Raw genomic sequence first — 19,711 nt, forward strand, 5'->3', positions numbered from 1 at the left:
AGTGAGTGAGTGTCTGGGTGAGTTTGTGTGAGTGAGTGTGTAAGTGAGTGTGTAAGTGAGTGTGTGAGTGTGTAAGTGAGTGTGTAAGTGAGTGAGTGTGTGGGTGAGTTTGTGTGAGTGTGAGTGAGTGTGTAAGTGAGTGTGTAAGTGAGTGTGTAAGTGAGTGTGTAAGTGAGTGTGTAAGTGAGTGAGTGTGTGGGTGAGTGTGTAAGTGAGTGTGTAAGTGAGTGTGTAAGAGTGTGAGTGTGTAAGTGAGTGAGTGTGTGGGTGAGTCTGGGTACCGATCTGGCTGCTCTCATCGTCAGTCCGGACCACGTGATCCGAGACTAGTTGCTCACAGCTGAGCGTGAGACTTGAGTCGTCCCCACCTCCTCCACCTCCTCCACCTCCTCCACCTCCTCCGGCAGGCCGAGTCCGAGACACGCGGACCTGTGCCAACCTGGCACGGGACATCCACCTCGTCATTATTAACGAGACCACATCTCATCCACCTCATCATTAACTAGACCACACCTCATCCACCTCATCATTAACTAGACCACACCTCATCCACCTCGTCATTAACTAGATCACACCTCATCCACCTCATCATTAACTAGATCACACCTCATCCACCTCATCCACCTCGTCATCATTGACAAGATCACACCTCGTCCACCTCGTCCTTATTAAGTAGATCACATCTCATCCACCTCATCATTAACTAGATCACACCTCATCCACCTCATCATTAACTAGATCACACCTCATCCACCTCGTCATCATTAACTAGATCACACCTCGTCAACCTCGTCATCACTAACTAGATCACACCTCATCCACCTCATTATTAACTAGATCACACCTCATCCACCTCATCATTACCTAGACCACACCTCATCCACCTCATTATTAACTAGATCACACCTCGTCCACCTCGTCATCACTAACTAGATCACACCTCATCCACCTCATCATTACCTAGACCACACCTCATCCACCTCATCATTAACTAGATCACACCTCGTCCACCTCGTCCTTATTAAGTAGATCACATCTCATCCACCTCGTCATTATAAACTAGATCACACCTCATCCACCTCATTATTAACTAGATCACACCTCATCCACCTCGTCATTAACTAGATCACACCTCATCCACCTCGTTATTAACTAGATCACACCTCATCCACCTCATCATTAACTAGACCACACCTCATCCACCTCGTCATTAACTAGACCACACCTCATCCACCTCATCATTGACTAGATCACACCTCATCCACCTCATCATCATTGACTAGATCACACCTCATCCACCTCATCATCATTGACTAGATCACACCTCATCCACCTCGTTATTATTAACTAGATCACACCTCATCCACCTCATCATTAACTAGATCACACCTCATCCACCTCATCCACCTCATCATCATTAACTAGATCACACCTCATCCACCTCGTCATCACTAACTAGATCACACCTCATCCACCTCATCATTAACTAGATCACACCTCATCCACCTCATCCACCTCGTCATCATTAACTAAGTCACACCTCATCCACCTCATCATCATTAACTAGGTCACACCTCATCCACCTCATCATTAACTAGACCACACCTCATCCACCTCATCATCATTAACTAGGTCACACCTCATCCACCTCATCATTAACTAGGTCACACCTCATCCACCTCATCATTAACTAGACCACACCTCATCCACCTCATCATCATTAACTAGATCACACCTCATCCACCTCATCATTAACTAGATCACACCTCGTCCACCTCGTCCTTATTAACTAGATCACACCTCATCCACCTCATTATTACCTAGATCACACCTCATCCACCTCATCATTAACTAGATCACACCTCGTCCACCTCGTCATTATTAACTAGATCACACCTCATCCACCTCATCATTAACTAGATCACACCTCGTCCACCTCGTCATTATTAACTAGATCACACCTCATCCACCTCGTTATTATTAACTAGATCACACCTCGTCCACCTCATCATTATTAACTAGATCACACCTCATCCACCTCATCCACCTCGTCATCATTAACTAGACCACACCTCATCCACCTCGTTATCATTGACTAGATCACACCTCATCCACCTCATCATTAACTAGACCACACCTCGTCCACCTCGTCATCATTAACTAGATCACACTTCATCCACCTCGTCATCAATGCTTACCTGTGCTCTCGATTTGAAGGCATCCTCAGTCAGTGCTGAACCACCTCCAGGCAGCAGAGAATCCTACAAAGCAGACGAGAGACTCACTACAGTCTCACTATACACAGTCACACTACACACAGTCACACAGTCTCACTACACACTACACACAGTCACACTACACACTACACACAGTCACACTACACACTACACACAGTCTCACTACACACAGTCACACTACACACCACTCACTACACACAGTCTCACTACACACAGTCTCACTACACACCACTCACTACACACAGTCTCACTACACACAGTCACACTACACACTACTCACTACAGACTCACTACACACCACTCACTACACACAGTCTCACTACACACCACTCACTACACACAGTCTCACTACACACCACTCACTACACAGTATCACTACACACCACTCACTACACACCACTCACTACACACCACTCACTACACACCACTCACTACACACAGTATCACTACACACCACTCACTACACACCACTCACTACACACCACTCACTACACACAGTATCACTACACACCAGAGTCTCACTACACACAGTCTCACTACACACCAGACCAGAGTCTCACTACACACCAGAGTCTCACTACACACTACACACAGTCTGACTACACACCACTCACTACACACCAGAGTCTCACTACACACCAGAGTCTCACTACACACCAGACCAGAGTCTCACTACACACTACACACAGTCTGACTACACACCACTCACTACACACCAGAGTCTCACTACACACCAGAGTCTCACTACACACTACACACAGTCTCACTACACACCACTCACTACACACCAGAGTCTCACTACACACCAGAGTCTCACTACACACCAGAGTCTCACTACACACCAGAGTCTCACTACACACCAGAGTCTCACTACACACCAGAGTCTCACTACACACCAGAGTCTCACTACACACCAGAGTCTCACTACACACCAGAGTCTCACTACACACCAGAGTCTCACTACACACCAGAGACTCACTACACACCAGAGTCTCACTACACACCAGAGTCTCACTACACACCACTCACTACACACCAGAGACACTACACACCAGAGTCTCACTACACACCACTCACTACACACCAGAGTCTCACTACACACCAGAGTCTCACTACACACAGTATCACTACACACCACTCACTACACACCACACCAGAGTCTTACTACACAGCAGCTGTCTCCCTCGTGTCTCCCCGTGTCTCCCTCGTGTCTCCCTCGTGTCTCCCCCCACGTCTCTCCCCCGTGTCTCCCCCGTGTCTCCCCACGTGTCTCCCCCCGCGTCTCCCCCCGCGTCTCCCTCGTGTCTCCCCCCGTGTCTCCCCCCGTGTCTCCCCGTGTCTCCCCCCGTGTCTCCCCGTGTCTCCGTGTGTCTCCCCACGTGTCTCCCCCCGCGTCTCCCCCCGCGTCTCCCTCGTGTCTCCCCCCGTGTCTCCCCCCGTGTCTCCCCGTGTCTCCCCCCGTGTCTCCCCGTGTCTCCGTGTGTCTCCCCTCGTGTCTCCCCTCGTGTCTCCGTGTGTCTCCCCTCGTGTCTCCCCTCGTGTCTCTCCCCGTGTCTCCCCCTGTGTCTCCCCGTGTCTCCCTCGTGTCTCCGTGTGTCTCCCCTCGTGTCTCCCCTCGTGTCTCTCCCCGTGTCTCCCCCGTGTCTTCCTCGTGTCTCCCTCGTGCCTCCCCCCGTGTCTCCCCGTGTCTCTCCCGTGTCTCTCCCGTGTCTCCCCCGTGTTTCCCCGTGTCTCCCCGTGTCTCCCCGTGTCTCTCCCGTGTCTCCCTCGTGTCTCTCCCCGTGTCTCCCCCGTGTCTCCCCGTGTCTCCCCCCGTGTCTCCCCCCGTGTCTCTCCCCGTGACTCTCCCCGTGTCTCCCCCCGTGTCTCTCCCGTGTCTCCCCCGTGTTTCCCCTCGTGTCTCCCCCCGTGTCTCCCTCGTGTCTCTCCCCGTGTCTCCCCGTGTCTCCCCCCGTGTCTCTCCCCGTGTCTCCCCCGTGTCTCCCCGTGTCTCCCCCCGTGTCTCCCCCCGTGTCTCCCCCCGTGTCTCCCCGTGTCTCCCCCCGTGTCTCTCCCCGTGTCTCCCCCGTGTCTCCCCGTGTCTCCCCCCGTGTCTCCCCCCGTGTCTCCCCCGTGTCTCCCCGTGTCTCCCCCGTGTCTCCCCTTGTGTCTCTCCCGTGTCTCTCCCGTGTCTCCCCCGTGTCTCCCCTCGTGTCTCCCCCCGTGTCTCCCCGTGTCTCCCCCGTGTCTCCCTCGTGTCTCCCCCGTGTCTCCCTCGTGTCTCCCCCGTGTCTCCCCCGTGTCTCCCTCGTGTCTCTCCCCGTGTCTCCCCCGTGTCTCCCCGTGTCTCCCCCGTGTCTCTCCCCGTGTCTCTCCCCGTGTCTCCCCCCGTGTCTCCCCGTGTCTCCCCGTGTCTCCCCGTGTCTCCCCCGTGTCTCTCCCCGTGTCTCCCCCCGTGTCTCTCCCCGTGTCTCCCCCGTGTCTCTCCCCCGTGTCTCCCCCGTGTCTCCCCGTGTCTCCCCCGTGTCTCCCCGTGTCTCCCCCGTGTTTCCCCTCGTGTCTCTCCCCGTGTCTCCCCCCGTGTCTCCCCCCGTGTCTCCCCGTGTCTCCCCGTGTCTCCCTCGTGTCTCCCCGTGTCTCCCTCGTGTCTCCCTCGTGTCTCCCCCGTGTCTCCCCGTGTCTCCCTCGTGTCTCCCCCGTGTCTCCCCGTGTCTCCCTCGTGTCTCCCCGTGTCTCCCCGTGTCTCCCTCGTGTCTCCCCGTGTCTCTCCCCGTGTCTCCCCCCGTGTCTCTCCCGTGTCTCCCCCGTGTTTCCCCTCGTGTCTCCCCCCGTGTCTCCCTCGTGTCTCTCCCCGTGTCTCCCCGTGTCTCCCCCCGTGTCTCTCCCCGTGTCTCCCCCGTGTCTCCCCCCGTGTCTCCCCCCGTGTCTCCCCCCGTGTCTCCCCCCGTGTCTCCCCCGTGTCTCCCCGTGTCTCCCCCCGTGTCTCCCCCCGTGTCTCCCCCGTGTCTCCCCGTGTCTCCCCCGTGTCTCCCCTCGTGTCTCTCCCGTGTCTCTCCCGTGTCTCCCCCGTGTCTCCCCTCGTGTCTCCCCCCGTGTCTCCCCGTGTCTCCCCCGTGTCTCCCTCGTGTCTCCCCCGTGTCTCCCTCGTGTCTCCCCCGTGTCTCCCCCGTGTCTCCCTCGTGTCTCTCCCCGTGTCTCCCCCGTGTCTCCCCGTGTCTCCCCCGTGTCTCTCCCCGTGTCTCTCCCCGTGTCTCCCCCCGTGTCTCCCCGTGTCTCCCCGTGTCTCCCCCCGTGTCTCTCCCCGTGTCTCCCCCGTGTCTCTCCCCCGTGTCTCCCCCGTGTCTCCCCGTGTCTCCCCCGTGTCTCCCCGTGTCTCCCCCGTGTTTCCCCTCGTGTCTCTCCCCGTGTCTCCCCCCGTGTCTCCCCCCGTGTCTCCCCGTGTCTCCCCGTGTCTCCCTCGTGTCTCCCCGTGTCTCCCTCGTGTCTCCCCCGTGTCTCCCCGTGTCTCCCCCGTGTCTCCCCGTGTCTCCCTCGTGTCTCCCCGTGTCTCCCCGTGTCTCCCCGTGTCTCCCTCGTGTCTCCCCGTGTCTCTCCCCGTGTCTCCCTCGTGTCTCCCCGTGTCTCCCCGTGTCTCCCTCGTGTCTCCCCGTGTCTCTCCCCGTGTCTCCCCCGTGTTTCCCCTCGTGTCTCTCCCCGTGTCTCCCCCCGTGTCTCCCCGTGTCTCCCTCGTGTCTCCCCGTGTCTCCCCGTGTCTCCCTCGTGTCTCCCTCGTGTCTCCCCCGTGTCTCCCCGTGTCTCCCCCGTGTCTCCCTCGTGTCTCCCCGTGTCTCTCCCCGTGTCTCCCCGTGTCTCCCCGTGTCTCCCTCGTGTCTCCCCGTGTCTCTCCCCGTGTCTCCCCCGTGTTTCCCCTCGTGTCTCTCCCCGTGTCTCCCCCCGTGTCTCCCCGTGTCTCCCTCGTGTCTCCCCGTGTCTCCCTCGTGTCTCCCTCGTGTCTCCCCGTGTCTCCCCGTGTCTCCCCCCGTGTCTCTCCCCGTGTCTCCCTCGTGTCTCCCCCGTGTCTCCCCCGTGTCTCTCCCCGTGTCTCCCCCGTGTCCCCTCGTGTCTCTCCCCGTGTCTCCCCCCGTGTCTCCCCGTGTCTCCCTCGTGTCTCCCCGTGTCTCACTCGTGTCTCCCCGTGTCTCCCTCGTGTCTCCCCCGTGTCTCCCCGTGTCTCTCCCCCGTGTCTCCCCGTGTCTCCCCGTGTCTCCCTCGTGTCTCCCCGTGTCTCCCTCGTGTCTCCCCGTGTCTCTCCCGTGTCTCCCCCGTGTCTCCCCGTGTCTCCCTCGTGTCTCTCCCTGTGTCTCACGGCGCGGTCACCATCAGCGATCTGTCCCCGCGTGTTTTTTCCGCACGGCGCGCAGCGTCACGTGGGGAAGGGGCTCTGGGGGACTGGGCGGGTGGGGGAGGGTGAGGGGTGGGTGGGGGACTGTGGGGGGTGGGTGGGTGGGTAGGGTACTGGGTCTGGGTGGGTGGGTGAGTGTGGGTCTGGGTGGGTGGGTGAGTGGGGGTCTGGGTGGGTGGGTGAGTGGGGGTCTGGGTGGGTGGGTGAGTGGGGGTCTGGGTGGGTGGGTGAGTGGGGGTCTGGGTGGGTGGGTGAGTGGGGGTCTGGGTGGGTGGGGGGTAGGTGAGTGGGGGTCTGGGTGGGTGAGTGGGGGTCTGGGTGGGTGGGTGAGTGTGGGTCTGGGTGGGTGGGTGAGTGGGGGTCTGGGTGGGTGGGTGAGTGGGGGTCTGGGTGGGTGGGTGAGTGTGGGTCTGGGTGGGTGGGTGAGTGGGGGTCTGGGTGGGTGGGGGGTAGGTGAGTGGGGGTCTGGGTGGGTGAGTGGGGGTCTGGGTGGGTGAGTGGGGGTCTGGGTGGGTGAGTGGGGGTCTGGGTGGGTGGGTGAGTGGGGGTCTGGGTGGGTGGGTGGGTGAGTGGGGGTCTGGGTGGGTGAGTGGGGGTCTGGGTGGGTGGGTGGGTGAGTGGGGGTCTGGGTGGGTGGGTGGGTGAGTGGGGGTCTGGGTGGGTGGGTGGGTGAGTGGGGGTCTGGGTGGGTGGGTGGGTGAGTGGGGGTCTGGGTGGGTGAGTGGGGGTCTGGGTGGGTGGGTGGGTGAGTGGGGGTCTGGGTGGGTGGGTGAGTGGGGGTCTGGGTGGGTGGGTGAGTGGGGGTCTGGGTGGGTGGGTGGGTGAGTGGGGGTCTGGGTGGGTGGGTGGGTGAGTGGGGGTCTGGGTGGGTGGGTGAGTGGGGGTCAGGGTGGGTGGGTGGGTGAGTGGGGGTCTGGGTGGGTGGGTGGGTGAGTGGGGGTCTGGGTGGGTGGGTGGGTGAGTGGGGGTCTGGGTGGGTGGGTGGGTGAGTGGGGGTCTGGGTGGGTGGGTGGGTGAGTGGGGGTCTGGGTGGGTGGGTGGGTGAGTGGGGGTCTGGGTGGGTGGGTGGGTGAGTGGGGGTCTGGGTGGGTGGGTGGGTGAGTGGGGGTCTGGGTGGGTGGGTGGGTGGGTGAGTGGGGGTCTGGGTGGGTGGGTGGGTGAGTGGGGGTCTGGGTGGGTGGGTGGGTGAGTGGGGGTCTGGGTGGGTGGGTGGGTGAGTGGGGGTCTGGGTGGGTGGGTGGGTGAGTGGGGGTCTGGGTGGGTGAGTGGGGGTCTGGGTGGGTGGGTGGGGGTCTGGGTGGGTGGGTGGGTTGGTGAGTGGGGGTCTGGGTGGGTGGGGGGTGGGTGAGTGGGGGTCTGGGTGGGTGGGTGGGAGTCTGGGTGGGTGGGTGAGTGGGGTCTGGGTGGGTGGGGGTGAGTGGGGGTCTAGGTGGGTGAGTGGGGGTCTGGGTGGGTGAGTGGGGGTCTGGGTGGGTGAGTGGGGGTCTGGGTGGGTGGGTGGGGGTCTGGGTGGGTGAGTGTGGGTCTGGGTGCGTGGGTGGGGGTCTGGGTGGGTGGGTGAGTGGGGGTCTGGGTGGGTGGGAGTCTGGGTGGGTGAGTGGGGTCTGGGTGGGTGTGGGGTGAGTGGGGGTCTGGGTGGGTGAGTGGGGGTCTGGGTGGGTGAGTGGGGGTCTGGGTGGGTGAGTGGGGGTCTGGGTGGGTGGGAGTCTGGGTGGGTGGGAGTCTGGGTGGGTGGGTGGGGGTCTCGGTGGGTGGGTGGGGGTGTAGGTGGGTGGGTGGGTGGGGGTGTAGGTGGGTGGGTGGGGGTGGTTGGCACAAGGCACGGCTCGCTAACAATGGACGAGTCAATGATTAACCTGCTCGCCCAGTTGGTACGGGCTGGCTCCATCCCCGTGTTTGTCTACAGCCCTGGGCGGCCCCTAGGTCCACTCAGCCTCAAACGAGTCCCCGCTAAGACGGCGCCGCGTGCAGTTAATAATCGCCACCGGGGAGACAAAGGCGGCCGGGCGTGGCGCCTGCCACCCACCCAGCCAGCGCACCTCGCGTGGCGCTGCTGCTACTCGCCGCTCACTGCACTTGCCCCAGCAGCCTGATGGAGGCTACAGGGGTGGTCTTTGTCTTTGCCTTTTGCCCTCCTTCCGCCAAGTTCAGAGTTCAATCCCCAGCCCTTGGTGCCCACAGCGCGGCTTGGACGGCGTAGGGGGAGGGGGGAGGGGTGTTGGGGGATGGGGGGAGGGGGGGATGGGGTCCCCCAAGGATCTAATTCACGTTGTGAAACGAGTGGACGTCTGCGAGTGAAACAGACAGAAAAGCGCTTCATGGCTCATCGGATTCCTCCTGTGGCATCAGCACAACATTCTGGTCTCGGTGGCGATTTGGGGCCCAGGGCCCCGGGGCTGTCCATAGGGGCCCAGGGCGGTCGCCCAGAATCGCAGTGACCCCGGAATGGGTCGGGCGGTTGTGGAGTGGATCGCAATGGCCGTGTCAGAGACACTGAGAGTCTGGGTTCAAGCCCTGGGTCTCTTGTGTTGTGGCCGAAACGTCATGATTTTTATTATTTTATTTTTTACCTACGTGACTTTACCCAATAGAACCAAAGAGTATGGATCCTAGCAGTCACGAAAGCTTTAAATCTAGAAGAGATGAGGGTGTTCACAATGGCCGGGTCGAGGACACTGAGAGTCTGGGTTCGAGCCCTGGGTCTGGGTGTCTCCCTCTCAGGGGGTTCACGATGGCCGTGTCAGAGACACTGAGAGTCTGGGTTCGAGCCCTGGGTCTGGGTGTCTCTCTCTGGGGGTTCACGATGGCCGAGTCAGAGACACTGAGAGTCTGGGTTCGAGCCCTGGGTCTAGGTGTCTCTCTCTCTCTGGGGGTTCACAATGGCCGTGTCAGAGACACTGAGAGTCTGGGTTTAAGCCCTGGGTCTGGGTGTCTCTCTCTCTCTCTGGGGGTTCACAATGGCCGGGTCAGAGACACTGAGAGTCTGGGTTCGAGCCCTGGGTCTGGGTGTCTCTCTCTCTCTCTCTGGGGGTTCACAATGGCCGGGTCAGAGACACTGAGAGTCTGGGTTCGAGCCCTTGGTCTGGGTGTCTCTCTCAGGGGGTTCACAATGGCCGTGTCAGAGACACTGAGAGTCTGGGTTAGAGCACTGGGTCTGGGTGTCTCTCTCTCTCAGACTGTAGGGGCAAGTGCTGTTAGCGAGCACCTATGAAGGCCGGCACGGCACACGAGGGGGTTGGTGGCCAACACCACGCCCGGCCGCCTTTGTCTCCCTGCTGTATATATGTGTGTGTGTCTGTGAGATGTTGACTACCTCGCCTGGTACACAGGAAGTCTTGGGTTTGATCCCGACCCTGACGCCTGCTGTATATATTTGTGTGTGTCTGTGAGATGTTGACTACCTCGCCAGGTGCACAGGAAGTCGTGGGTTCGATCCCGACCCTGACGCCTGCTATATTATATATTTGTGTGTGTCTGTGAGATGTTGACTACCTCGCCTGGTACACAGGAAGTCGTGGGTTCGACCCCGACCCTGACGCCTGCTGTATTATATATTTGTGTGTGTCTGTGAGATGTTGACTACCTCGCCTGGTACACAGGAAATCGTGGGTTCGATCCCGACCCTGACGCCTGCTGTATTATATATTTGTGTGTGTCTGTGAGATGTTGGCTACCTCGCCTGGTACACAGGAAGTCGTGGGTTCGACCCCGACCCTGACGCCTGCTATATTATATATTTGTGTGTGTCTGTGAGATGTTGACTACCTCGCCTGGTACACAGGAAGTCGTGGGTTCGATCCCGACCCTGACGCCTGCTGTATTATATATTTGTGTGTGTCTGTGAGATGTTGGCTACCTCGCCTGGTACACAGGAAGTCGTGGGTTCGACCCCGACCCTGACGCCTGCAGTATTATATATTTGTGTGTGTCTGTGAGACGTTGACTACCTCGCCTGGTACACAGGAAATCGTGGGTTCGATCCCGACCCTGACGCCTGCTGTATTATATATTCGTGTGTGTCTGTGAGATGTTGGCTACCTCGCCTGGTACACAGGAAGCCGTGGGTTCGATCCCGACCCTGACGCCTGCTGTATTATATATTTGTGTGTGTCTGTGAGATGTTGGCTACCTCGCCTGGTACACAGGAAGTCGTGGGTTCGACCCCGACACTGACGCCTGCTGTATTATATATTTGTGTGTGTCTGTGAGATGTTGACTACCTCGCCTGGTACACAGGAAGTCGTGGGTTCGACCCCGACCCTGACGCCTGCTGTATTATATATTTGTGTGTGTCTGTGAGATGTTGACTACCTCTCCTTGGTGGTCACTACGTGTCCACGGTGATTTGACTCCCGCTATAAATGTCCACGCCGTTGACCTCGCTATAATTTTGACCCGCGGCTGAAAAACAACTGAGTCGTGGGGGACCTTAGCCTGGTTAACCCCCCCCTCCCCCACTCCAGCAACATCGTTGGTTAGTTAGTTAGTTCGTGAAGTGTAAAAAAAAGTTATCAATTCAAAGGCCGTGAGGGTGGTGAGCGTGAGTCAACAGTGACCCCGTCACGGGGCTGGCAGTGACCCCGCTAAGCGCCCCTCCTCCCGTGCTGCTGTGGACACGGGGCGAGGCCCGACCCAGCGCGATGTCGGTGGGACCTTGCACCCTGCGACTCACGCAGGGGAGGTGGCGTCTGTGGTGACACGGCTATTGTGAGCCACCACAGCCCCTACCTGCCGGCCCTCGCTGTGTGTCTGTACGTGTGTGTGTGTACGTGTGTGTGTACGTGTGTGTCTGTGTGTGTGTGTGTCTGTGTGTGTACGTGTGTGTGTATGTGTGTGTGTGTACGTGTGTGTGTGTACGTGTGTGTGTGTACGTGTGTGTGTGTGTACGTGTGTGTGTACGTGTGTGTGTACGTGTGTGTGTGTACGTGTGTGTGTGTACGTGTGTGTGTGTACGTGTGTGTGTACGTGTGTGTGTGTACGTGTGTGTGTGTCTGTGTGTGTCTGTGAACGTGTGTGTATCTGTGTGTGTGTACGTGTGTGTGTACGTGTGTGTGTGTGTACGTGTGTGTGTGTGTACGTGTGTGTGTATGTGTGTGTGTACGTGTGTGTGTGTACGTGTGTGTGTGTACGTGTGTGTGTACGTGTGTGTCTGTGTGTGTCTGTGAACGTGTGTGTATCTGTGTGTGTGTGTACGTGTGTGTGTGTACGTGTGTGTGTGTACGTGTGTGTATGTGTGTGTCTGTGTGTGTACGTGTGTGTGTGTATGTATGTGTGTACAGGTGAATGTGTGTGTGTATGTGTGTGTGTACAGGTGAATGTGTGTGTGTATGTGTGTACAGGTGAATGTGTACGTGTGTGTGTATGTATGTGTCTACAGGTGAATGTGTGTATGTGTGTGTGTGTATGTGTGTGTGTGTACAGACCTCAGTCAGTGCTGGGTTCCACTCGGGGATCGCCGCTCATCGTGAACCACGCCGAGCACTGCCCGGGCCAACCCCGCACCTGTACACACACACACACACTCACCTGTACACACACACACTCACCTGTACACACACACACATTCACCTGTACACACACACACACTCACCTGTACACACACACACATACATTCACCTGTACACACACACACACTCACCTGTACACACACACACACTCACCTGTACACACACACACTCACTCAGCTGTACACACACACACTCACCTGTACACACACACACACACTCACCTGTACACACACACACTCACCTGTACACACACACACACCCTCACCTTTACACACACACACACACACTCACCTGTACACACACACTCACCTGTACACACACACACTCACCTGTACACACACACTCACCTGTACACACACAGACTCACCTGTACACACACACTCACCTGTACACACACACACACACACTCACCTGTACACACACACTCACTCACCTGTACACACACACTCACCTGTACACACACACACTCACCTGTACACACACACACTCACCTGTACACACACACTCACTCACCTGTACACACACACTCACCTGTACACACACACTCACTCACCTGTACACACACACACACACTCACCTGTACACACACACTCACTCACCTGTACACACACACTCACTCACCTGTACACACACAAACACACTCATCTGTACACACACACACACACTCACCTGTACACACACACACACTCACCTGTACACACACACACTCACTCACCTGTACACACACACTCACTCATCTGTACACGCACACACACCCTCACCTGTACACACACACACACACTCACCTGTACACACACACTCACCTGTACACACACACACTCACCTGTACACACACACTCACCTGTACACACACACACTCACCTGTACACACACACTCAACTGTACACACACACACACACACTCACCTGTACACACACACTCACTCACCTGTACACACACACTCACCTGTACACACACACTCACCTGTACACACACACACTCACCTGTACACACACACACTCACCTGTACACACACACTCACTCACCTGTACACACACACACTCACCTGTACACACACACTCACCTGTACACACACACACTCACCTGTACACACACACACACTCACCTGTACACACACACACACACTCACCTGTACACACACACACTCACTCACCTGTACACACACACTCACTCACCTGTACACACACACACACTCACCTGTACACACACACTCACTCACCTGTACACACACACTCACTCACCTGTACACACACACACACACTCACCTGTACACACACACACTCACCTGTACACACACACACACTCACTCACCTGTACACACACACTCACTCACCTGTACACACACACACATTCACCTGTACACACACACTCACCTGTACACACACACTCACTCACCTGTACACACACACACACTAACCTGTACACACACACACACCCTCACCTGTACACACACACACACACTCACCTGTACACACACACATTCACCTGTACACACACACACACATTCACCTGTACACACACACTCACCTGTACACACACACACACACTCACCTGTACACACACACATTCACCTGTACACACACACTCACTCACCTGTACACACACAAACACACTCACCTGTACACACACACATTCGCCTGTACACACACACACACACACTCACGTGTACACACACACACACCTGTACACACATACACACACTCACCTGTACACACACATACACACACCTGTACACACACTCACTCACCTCTACACACACACACTCACCTGTACACACGCACACACTCACTTGTACACATACACTCACCTGTACACACTCACCTGTACACACACACACACTCACCTGTACACAAACTCACACACTCACCTGTACACACATACACTCACCTACACACACACACCTGTACAACCATACACTCACCTACACACACACCTGTACACCGATACACTCACCTGCTACACACACACCTGTACAACCATACACTCACCTACACACACCTGTACAACCATACAACAACAACAACCGCCATTCGCCACTAAGTGGCGGTGACGTCACCACGACGCTTGTGCCAGGCTATGTGCACCCTGAGGCCACGTGAAGTGTCGAACGCCCGCTGGCAGGAGGTCACGGGGCAGACCCAGGTGCCACGGGTCGACTGACTGAGATGACTGGCTGATGCACCACCTGTGCCCCCTACTGTGCCAACCTGCTGTGCTTTAGCCACCCGGCGCTCTGCTCGTTGTTGTGAGCGTCGCTCCTCCGCCCTCCGTTGTTGTTGGAGGGCGACTGCCTCCAACTGCCCAGTAGCGTCCTTCACGAGCCTCCTCCACAGAGGCCGATCTTGACACCGCTGGTACCAGTCATCGGCAAGTCCACTCAGCTCCACGTCCTCCTGTACCACATCACTCCATCTCTTCTCTAGCCCGTGCCGCGCCCGTTTAGCCCCTCAACCCGGTCGAACAAAAGCTGCCCCGGCATGCGGTGGCTGGGCATGCGGGCCACATGACCCAGCCACCGCAGCCTTGCCTGCAGGAGGAGCCCACCGACGGGACCTTGCCCAGATCTTCCAAGGACCTGCGAGCCCCCCACACAATCCAGTCTGGTCAAACCCAGGATGGATCGCAGGCAGGCCAGCCCAAATGTTTCTAACCGGCGAAGATGCTCCACCAGGGGGGTCCATGTTTCGCAAGCGTAGAGAAGGGAGGGAATGGCCGTGGCCGAGACGACCTGAAGCTTAGTGCGGAGCGACAGACCAGGTAGCTTCCACACAGCGTTACGCAACCAATGAAAAGATATTGCCGCTCGACTGATTCGGAGTGAGACCTCTGCTGTTAAACTGGAGCCAGTCATAAGCACGATGCCCAGGTATGGGAAACTCTCCACCCTCTCCACAACTGCCCCATCACCGATTGGGAGTTGTGGAGGTGGAGTGTCCGATGGTACAAAATACCCAGGCAGGTGCTTAGTTTTGGTGGGGCTGATGGTAAGGCCCCACCTCTTAGTGGCACGCTCCAGTCTCAGCAGCAGCGTCTCCAACTCCTCCTCTGAATGAGCAGCTATTACCAAATCATCAGCATACATAACGTGGTTGGGCAATAGGGAGCCATCCCTTGACCGCACCCGGGCATCGATCAGCCTCCCATTATATCTCTGCCATATGGAGATTCCCCCGGTAGAGCTATTGAAGGCTTCACGAACTACGTGGTCAAATAGATGTTAAATAATGTGAGAGCCAGAGGACATCCCTGTCGCACCCCAAGGTGTACAGGGAATGGCTCTGACTCCCGGCCACGTAGTTTTACCCGGGCCCGCTCACCGTCATGAAGGTCCTTAATGATCTTGAGCAGAGGGTCAGGTACTCCAAAAGCACGAAGAACAACCCAGAGCCCAGGCCTACTGATGGTATCATAGGCCTTGACCAGGTCAATAAAGCAGAGATGTAGGTCTTGTTGGAATTCCCTACACCTCTGCTGTAGCAGACGGACAGAAAATATGCCATCTGTGCAGGACCGCCCTTTCCTGAACCCGTATTAGGGCTCCGCAAGCCTCTCCTCAGCGTGCCTGGCATGGCGATGTTGAATAATCCTTGCCAGGACCTTTCCGGCACACTGAGGAGTGAGATGCCCCTGTAGTTGTTACAGTCTGTGCGGTCGCCCTTCTTAAAAAGGGGGGCCACCAAGGCATACTTCCAATCCTGCGGAACCCGTCCAGTGGTCCAGAATGTTGTTATGATGTCATATAGGGCAGTCTGTGCACAAACGCCACCCTCCCTCAGCATTTCGCTTGGGAGATCATCTCTGCCCGCTGCCTTTCCTGGTCTCAGACTCCGGATCGCCTTCAGTACTTCCTCAACAGATGGCACCTCAGCCAGCCACTCACAGGGGGTGACTTCTTCCAATATTTGAGGCCCCGCATCCTCAGCAGGGTCATCCTCACTTTGTGCCACGATGTTTTCCTGGCTGAGGGATTTTCCCTCCCCCAGGACCTCATAGAAATGCTCAGCAAATCTGCAAACCTGTTCCTGGGGGTCGGAGATTGGGTCTCCGTTTTTTCCCCTAATGATGGTAATAGGTCTGGCGCTGCAGGTTACTTTTTTGATGGAGTTAAATAGAGACCCGTGATCACGGGCCACCGAGGCAGACTCCATCTCTTCAGCAACCCGCGACCACCACCCATCCCTGCAGCGCCTCACGGCTCTCCGAACCTCCGAGCGAAGGCTGCGGTAAGCCTCCTCATTCTCTGACGTGGGATTCTGTAGCCCATGACAGTGGGCCTGTCGCTTTTTCTCAACCATCCTGAACACCTCCTCTATCAGCCAGGGTCTCTGGGGAGGTCTGGACCCCGTAGCCAAAGCAGCCATTGCAGCTGCATGAGTCACAGTCCTAAACCTCGCCCATTTACCCTCGACATCAGGATGAGTCGGGGATGATGCCAATCCCAGCCGCAAGCGATGATGAAATTCTCGCTTGCAACTTTCATCAGATAACTGAGACCAGGCCACTTTATGTTGGAATGGGGTCCTGGGTGTACACCCACCACCGGAGTGGAAGAATGGCAGGCGCATCTTACAGATGACTAGTCGATGGTCAGAGGGCAGATCAGCTCCACGGTAGGTCCTGGTGTCAAGGACATGGGCTCGCATCCGCTGGTCCGTCACTATGTAGTCCAGCAGATGTTTTCGCCTGGACCCGGCATGCATCCATGACGTTGCGTGGACGCGCCGAGGCCGGAACAGCGTGTTGGTAATTACAAGCCCATGGGCTGCACAAAAATCTAGCAGCCTCCTACCGTTGTTATTGAGCTTATCTGGCCCATGCCGTCCAATCACTCCAGACCAGGTGCCAGTATCATGACCAACTCGGGCATTGAAGTCACCCAACATGATGACTCTATCCCGAGAGGCCACTTTAGCCAGCACCTGTGACAAGAGGTCATAGAAGGCATCTGACTCATCGGCTTTGCCTGCATCCCTCCACGGATGTTCATCTTCGGTGGGGGCATAAGTAACCACGACCACCATTCCTTGCCTCCGGTTGATGGGAAGGCGAGCCCAACGTAGCCTGGGGCTTACAGCTTCCCACACCTCACCGCCACGCTCCCACGCCCCCTTCATTCTTTTGTTCAAAAGAAGAGCCACGCCCTGTTGGTTGGCAGTCTGCTGCCCCGAGTAGAGGACTGTCCACCCCTCATGGTGGCAGGAGCCAGACCCGGTCCACCGGACCTCGTGAATGCCACATAGATCCAGGTGGCACCGGTCCAGCTCCCGACAGAGGAGTGGCAGCCTCTCCTCCGCAGTGAGCGTTCGAACATTCCACGTGGCCACCCGTAGTGGTTTTTCGTTGTTTCTGGAGGAGCCCCGAGGGTAGATATTCAATCTCCTGGCTCCGCCAATTGGGGTTTGGCCAGGAGACGTCATAGACGCCTGGCCCCCCGGGGCCTCCGGCACAAGGTTATTAATTATATACTTAATTCGCGGTTTAGTGGTAATTCATTAAAGGTGGAGGGGTTACCAGCCACCTGTACACACACTCACACACACTCACATGTACACACACTCACCTGTACACACACACTCACCTGTACACACACATACACTCACCTGTACACACGCACACACTCACCTGTACAGACACACACTCACCTGTACACACTCACCTGTACACACACTCACCTGTACAGACACACACACCTGTACACACACACACACACTCACCTGTACACACACACACTCACCTGTACACACACACACCTGTACACACACTCACACACACTCACCTGTACACACACATACACACACCTGTACACACACACACTCACCTGTACACACACTCACCTGTACACACACACACACCTGTACACACACTCACACACACTCACCTGTACACACACACATATACACTCACCTGTACACACATACCTCTACACACACTCACCTGTACACACACACTCACCTGTACACACACATACACACCTGTATACTCACTCACTCACCTGTACACACACACACACTCACCTGTACACACGCACACACTCACCTGTACACACCCACACTCACCTGTACACACACACACTCACCTGTACACACTCACCCGTACACACACATATTCACCTGTACACACACTCACACACTCACCTGTACACACACACACACACTCACCTGTACACACACTCACGTGTACACACACACTCACCTGTACACACACACACTCACCTGTACACACACACTCACCTGTACACACACACCTGTACAACCATACACTCACCTGCTACACACACACCTGTAGATCCATACACTCACCTACACACACACACGCACACACCTGTACAACCATACACTCACCTACACACACACACACCTGTACAACCATACACTCACCTGCTACACACACACACCTGTACAACCATACACTCACCTACACACACACACCTGTAGCACAATACACTCACCTGCTACACACACCTGCTACACACACACAGACCTGCTACACAGACCTATACAACCATACACTCACCTACACACACACACCTGTACAACCATACACTCACCTACACACACACACATGTACAACCATACACTCACCTGCTACATACACACACCTGTACAACCATACACTCACCTGCTACACACACACAGACCTGCTACACACACCTGTACAACCATACACTTACCTACACACACACACCTGTACAACCATACACTCACCTACACACACACCTGTACAACCATACACTCGCCTACACACACACACCTGTACAACCATATACTCACCTACACACACACCTGTACAACCATACACTCACCAACCCACACACACACACCTGTACAACCATACACTCACCTACCCACACACACACACCTGTACAACATTACACTCACCTACCCACACACACACACCTGTACAACCATACACTCACCTACACACACACACCTGTACAACCATACACTCACCTACACACACACCTGTACAACCATACACTCACCTACACACACACACCTGTACAACCATACACTCACCTACCCACACACACACACACCTGTACAACCATACACTCACCTACAAACACACACGCACCTGTACAACCATACACTCACGTACAAACACACACACACACACACACCTGTAGCACCATACACTCACCTGCTACACACACCTGCTACACACACACCTGCCACACACACCTGCTATACACACACCTGCTACACACACCTGCTACACACACCTGCTACACACATACACTCACCTGCTACACTCACCTGTATAACCGTACGCTCGCCTGGACTGCTATGGTCAGGCGTGGACTCTAACCCTACTCACAAATGCGGGGACACTTACCCACGTGAACACGCACACACACACCTACACACATACACCTACAAACACATACACCTACACACACATACACATACACACACACACCTACACACACATACCTACACACACACACTTACACACACATACACCTACACACACACACCTACACACACACACCTACACACACACACCTACACACACATACACCTACACACACACCTACACACACATACACCTACACACACATACACCTACACACACACACCTACATACACACCTATACACCTACACAC

At 56.3% G+C, this 19,711-nt stretch overlaps 1 protein-coding gene across 4 annotated transcripts in view; it reads right to left on the reverse strand.

The window, feature by feature from the left end:
- Positions 1-19,439, reverse strand: part of LOC116956727 (phospholipase D1-like) — a 100,159-nt gene extending 80,720 nt beyond the window's left edge. Inside the window, exons 1-4 of one of the 4 annotated variants that reach the window (XM_076063660.1) lie at positions 19,361-19,431; positions 12,021-12,099; positions 2,199-2,261; positions 282-439 (exon numbers count right to left, since the gene is read on the reverse strand). In XM_076063660.1, the coding sequence (XP_075919775.1) occupies positions 282-439; positions 2,199-2,221 (181 nt within the window). In that variant the 5' untranslated portion in view covers positions 2,222-2,261; positions 12,021-12,099; positions 19,361-19,431. Of the gene's footprint in view, positions 1-281; positions 440-2,198; positions 2,262-6,561; positions 6,652-12,020; positions 12,100-19,360 lie in introns of those variants that run through there. The other 3 variants (XM_076063663.1, XM_076063661.1, XM_076063662.1) reach the window with 3 other exon arrangements.
- Positions 19,440-19,711: the final 272 nt, after the last annotated feature.

The sequence above is a fragment of the Petromyzon marinus genome, unplaced genomic scaffold (assembly GCF_048934315.1).
Source record: "Petromyzon marinus isolate PM22_M1 ecotype Great Lakes invasive population unplaced genomic scaffold, UKy_Petmar_22M1.pri1.0 PM_Scaffold_17, whole genome shotgun sequence".
NCBI classification, from domain to species: domain Eukaryota; kingdom Metazoa; phylum Chordata; class Hyperoartia; order Petromyzontiformes; family Petromyzontidae; genus Petromyzon; species Petromyzon marinus.